This window comes from Pantherophis guttatus, chromosome 9 (assembly GCF_059756535.1).
Source record: "Pantherophis guttatus breed Tessera chromosome 9, ASM5975653v1, whole genome shotgun sequence".
NCBI lineage: Eukaryota > Metazoa > Chordata > Lepidosauria > Squamata > Colubridae > Pantherophis > Pantherophis guttatus.
Window position 1 is genome coordinate 1274112 of NC_142071.1, and position 5107 is coordinate 1279218.

Sequence of the window (5107 nt, forward strand, 5' to 3'; positions counted from 1 at the left end):
CTTTTCTTTCATTTCTCCTGTGTCACTCCTTACTTCTCCTATCTCTCGTTTCAAATCCTCATGGTTCTTTAACATAACCTCCTGCATTGTTTGTAGCATCTGTTGTAGATCCTTAAATGAGTTTGATCTCTCTCTGCAAAATCCCCATTTCCTCCCAATCAGCTGGGACTTGGGAGACAGAGAAGAGATGGGGCGGGGCCAGTCAGAATTTTTACTACCGGTTCTCCAAACTACTCAAAATTTCCACTAACGGTTCTCCAGAACTGGTCAGAACCTGCTGAAACCCACCTCTGGTACATACCCTGCCCTTGCCATGTTCCTCCCTGCAGCCTCACCATCAAGCTACCACCTGATCTATCTCAAAAGCTGGAAAGTTGGAGAGTATGAAACGAGTGTAACAAATGGGGGTGACAAACCGAGACTTGACACAGGCTTGTGAGTTCAATGCATGTGTTTAATTGGCCACATTCTAACTTTTCTGCCCTCTGAGGGGAGAAGGAAACAATGCAGGTAATAACCCCTGCAACATATCCCAGGAGAGAGTTACTCGTACATGGCTTCGTGGCAGTAAGAGATGTGGAGAATGAAGAGGATGTTCATCCGGAAACAGGATGATCCTTCCGAGAAGAAAAAGCTTGGCTCTGGAACGAAAGACATTGGGACAAATTGAATGACCCATTGGGATCCCCACATCAAAACAACTTACCTTATGCACGCCCAGAATCTGAAAATAACATTTAACCCAGCACAGGTACTTAAGCAAAATGGTTCAGTTGAGATCGGCATACGTAGGACTGATTGGGGTAGATTGTAGGGCTGTCACCGAGATATAATTTTATCATATTTTATCTATATCTTAAATTATTGTGTTTTATTCCAATTTCATTGTAAATCGTATTTTATTCCAATTTCATTTTAAATCGTATTTTATTCCAATTTCATTTTAAATCGTATTTTATCCAATTCCATTTTAGATTGCTTTTATCAAATTGCAGTAATAATTTGTTTCTGGAACTCTGCACTTTAATATGATGCAAGGGCAAATAAATAAACAAACAAACATTGGGACAAATTTGACAGCTTCACATGCCACATAGGCTGTGGTGGGATTCAGCCAGTTCGCATCTATTCGGGAGAACCGGTTCCCTTCTCCTCCTCCTCCCCTCCCCTCTTTCCCTTCCCTTCCTCCTCTTTCCTTTCTCCTTTCCTTTCTCCCCCCCCCCACCTTCTTCTTGGATTCATAAAATTCTGCAAACGCTCCTTGGTTTATTCAAAGAAACCCAAAGCCAATACTTACTTTTAATTTCAAAAGCAAGATAGCTGGGGATCCCTTGGCAAAATGTTTCCACCTGTTTCCCATAGACGGACAGGTCTGAAATTTTCTTATGGGAAACGGTGAAGGAGATCTCCTTTGGGGCAGGTCCACTTCGAGGATTCTTCTAAAAGAGGAGAGAACAAGAGGGCCGTGTTTAAAGATGGATGCAATGAATGGCATGCACTAAAATGGGAAGAGGGATTTCATATCACTTTTTAGACTGGCTCATTAGCCATCTGGGCCACAGGGGGGAAAAATACTCTCTTATCAATATACAGAATAACAGAGTTGGAGGTCAAGCAGGAGACCGTATACAATTTGAGACAAATGGCTGCCTGTCTCTTCTTAAAAGCTGCTATTGATGGAGCACTCACAGCTTCTGAAGGCAAGTGGTAGAATTAAAGGTGCTGGGTTGTCGAGGGGCTTTTGACTCTCGACAGAAAGGATGCAAAAGGAGGGACAAAACGAAACGTGGATAACAAAAACGTTTTCAACATTATTTTAAATGTTTGAATAGAATTGTTGAATTATTCCGCAATGAGTTGTCCCGTGGCTCCTCTCTGTCCGCCGCAAATTGAAGATGTGGCTCTGTCATCAAAGGGGCTGATCCGTAGGGGGGATTTTAAATAATTTTAATCAATTTTTAATTGGATTTTTAATGTTTATGTAATTTTTGTTCTGTTCTTTGTAAGCCGCCCTGAGTCCTTCGAGAGAAGGGCAGCATATAAATTACATAAATAAATAAATAAATAAATAGCTAGTTGGCCATGACGAATTGGCCATGGTACCTTTTTGCTGGGCCCAGGTGGACCTTCCTCCCAGATCTCCCTATCTTTACCTGTTTTTCCCGGATAGTTTTGGGAAGAGTAGTTATGTCTGGCATGATCTGTTTATTCATTCTGACGATGAAGCAGGTTTTCTTGGACAGTATCCGGGTTGCCATGAAACCCTATCAAAGCAAAACAGGAGCCAAAAAAAATGAGAACGACGCCAAGAGAATCTGAGGCTGGGGAAGTTCCCTGAGCCTTCCCATTAGATCATAAGATCTCAGTTAGCAATAGCAATAGCACTTAAGACTTATATACCGCTTCACAGTGCTTTACAGCCCTCTCTAAGTGGTTTACAGAGTCAGCCTCTTGGCCCCAGCTATTTCGGGTCCTCATTTTACCGAGCTTGGAAGGATGGAAGGCTGAGTCAACCTTGAGCCCGGTGAGATTCGAACTGCCAAATCGCAGGCAGCTGGCAGGCAGCAGAATTAGTCTGCAGTACTGCATTCTAACCGCTGCGCCACCACGACTACATTAGGTCCACCATTATTTTTATTGGATGTGGCGAGACAATAAAGCTACAGGACTTCCAAACAACAGCAAATTATGCCTGGCTTTGACAAGGTGCACCATTCATGGAAAGAATGCCATTTCTTCACCCCCTAACTGAGAGTCCCTGAAGAGGCCACTGGTGTGACTTGATATAAAGCAAGAGAGAGACTGTTTGGTATAGTGGTTAAAGGCTAGAAACCAGGAAATAGGGAATTCTAGTCCCACCTTAGCCACCAAGCGAATGGGTGACTTTGGGCCAGTCCTTCTCTCAGTCCAAATGACTTATTTAGAAAATAGGAAGTAAGAGCACTAGTTACATTCACTGCCTTGAATGGAACAAGAATATAAAGGTAGGGAGGGGAGAAAAACCAACTAAGGCAGTTCATTGCATCTTTAGAAGTAGGGGCCATTCTGGAGCCCACCAGCTTTGAAGGGAACTGAAGAAAAGCTGTGCAGAGTCTTACAGCACCTTCTGGAGAAGGAAGAGGGCAGGAGAGATTCATCCCAAGGTTGTCCCTTGGATGGAATGGAAGAGTGGAAAAGCGTAGGGCAGAGGTCTTCAAACTTGGCAGCTTTAAGACTTGGGGACTTCCAACTCCTAGAATTCTCAGGAGTTGAAGTCCACAAGTCTTAAAGCTGCCAAATTTGGGGACCCCTGGACTAGGGAGTTGCAGATGCTGGAGAAGATTGTGCAGTGGGGAAAAGCTCTCAACAACGTCGTGACTTCACAGCATGTAAGAACTTCACGCCCTCCAGGGAAAATTCCCTTTTGGATGCTAGTTGAGGTCAAGATAAGATTAAAAAAAAGTGTTTCTTACAGTGCCATAATCCAAGACGGAGCTCCAAGAATCCCAACCGTTGTTGTGGTCTACATTCACCACCTTCCTTTGGTGATCAATGTTGACAGATTGATGTGAAGTCCCTCCGACATTTCCCTGGTTGTTTTCAATGATGTTCTTGGGTAGGAAAGATAAAGGACAATAGTTGAAAATCTACTCTTATATTCATGAAAATTAAAATATAAGATGGGATGTGCTCCAATAGATAACAGAAAGAGATATGGCTACAAATGTGCTAAACAAAAAAATCCAGACTTTGGAAGAATATTGCGTAGCGCCTCAAAACTCTGGTTTATCCTTTCTCTCATTTCCAATTGGGTGAACTAATTTGTGGAAAAGCGCATCTTTGAAAGCATTATTTTTACTTCTCTTAATCCTGCTTTTCAGCTTAGAAATCTTCAAAGGGGCTTTGCCAAGTGTGGCAACAGTGGGAAAAACGCAAAAACAAGCCACTTCAGCCAAAACTTTGAATGTCTAATTGCAAGAATTAAACGGACGCGCCAGATAATTTTAACTTTTAACTTCATAAAAAGCAAAAACAAAAATAAAAATTGAATTGCTTTTGTTAGAAAGAAAACAGATGTGTTTGCAATAATGCTATACAATGGTACTTACGGTCAAAACTGGGACTAGGAAAACTCCTAGAAACACCGCATTCAGAATCTGGAATGGAGGTCAAAAACAGATTGGCAATTAGAGAGAAAAATGGGGGGGGGGAATGATAATTAGCTGATAGAGGATAGATAGATAGATAGATAGATAGATAGATAGATAGATAGATAGATAGATAGATAGATAGATAGATAGATATAGATAGATATTTAGAAATGGAAACAGCAAATTTCAAATTTAAAAAATCATGCTGCCTCGTTCACTTTGCACCCTGATGTGCTGTGTCAAATCTCTCTACGAATACAAAGCTTGAAGTTCAGGAACATATGTAGATATGCCTAGTTTATTATTCAAGCAGCATTTTTAGAGATTCTTCTAATATTTTAAAACCCAAAAAGATCAATGGCTATGTTTTCCTGCAATCAGATTCACCAGCTCACAATCTCATAGATCCCCTCTTGGCTCTCCCAAGACAATTGGTGTGTCATTTTCAGGAGAAGCATTCTGGGCCACCTGAGATTTAGCATAAGAACATCATGCGCAAAAGTGTGCAAGGGACAATAAGCATGGAAGAGGCAAGGCTTTTGGGCTGATTTATGGCCTCTAATCCATGATTTTCAACTCGTCCTGATTCCCACTTAGAACTATCCCTCCTTCCGTGAAAAGATTAACCAACTCTCTTCATGAATTAAGAGTCCTCTGCAAAACCAGATTTCCCCCCTTATTTTTCTACCTGTAAGTGGGATACAGTTTTGACTACAGATTAGGTGAGATGGACTTTGCTATTACCCTAGAAGATTTCAAGATCAAGCAACAGCACACAGAATAACAGGTTATTGGGGGGTCTTCTGGTTTAACCCCCTGCTTGTCCAATCTCTTCTTAAAAACCTCCAGTGAATGGAGCCCCCACAACTTCTGAAGGCAACTTCTGTTCCACTAATTGTTCTCATAGGAAATTTCTCCTTCCTTCTTGCTTGGATCTCTCTTTAATAAGCTTCCACCTGTTACCTCTTATCCTGCCC

The 5107-nt window shown here is 41.7% G+C and overlaps 1 protein-coding gene across 1 annotated transcript; it reads right to left on the reverse strand.

The window, feature by feature from the left end:
- Positions 1-439: 439 nt before the first annotated feature.
- On the reverse strand, positions 440-4588 carry GKN1 (gastrokine 1). Its single transcript, XM_087875851.1, has 5 exons — positions 4526-4588; positions 3453-3626; positions 2154-2264; positions 1298-1439; positions 440-641 (listed from the first exon to the last, which is right to left on the reverse strand). Exons 1-5 carry the CDS (start codon positions 4586-4588, stop codon positions 544-546), a joined length of 588 nt encoding a protein of 195 aa, XP_087731977.1. The 3' UTR covers positions 440-543.
- Between the last annotated feature and the right edge of the window lie 519 nt (positions 4589-5107).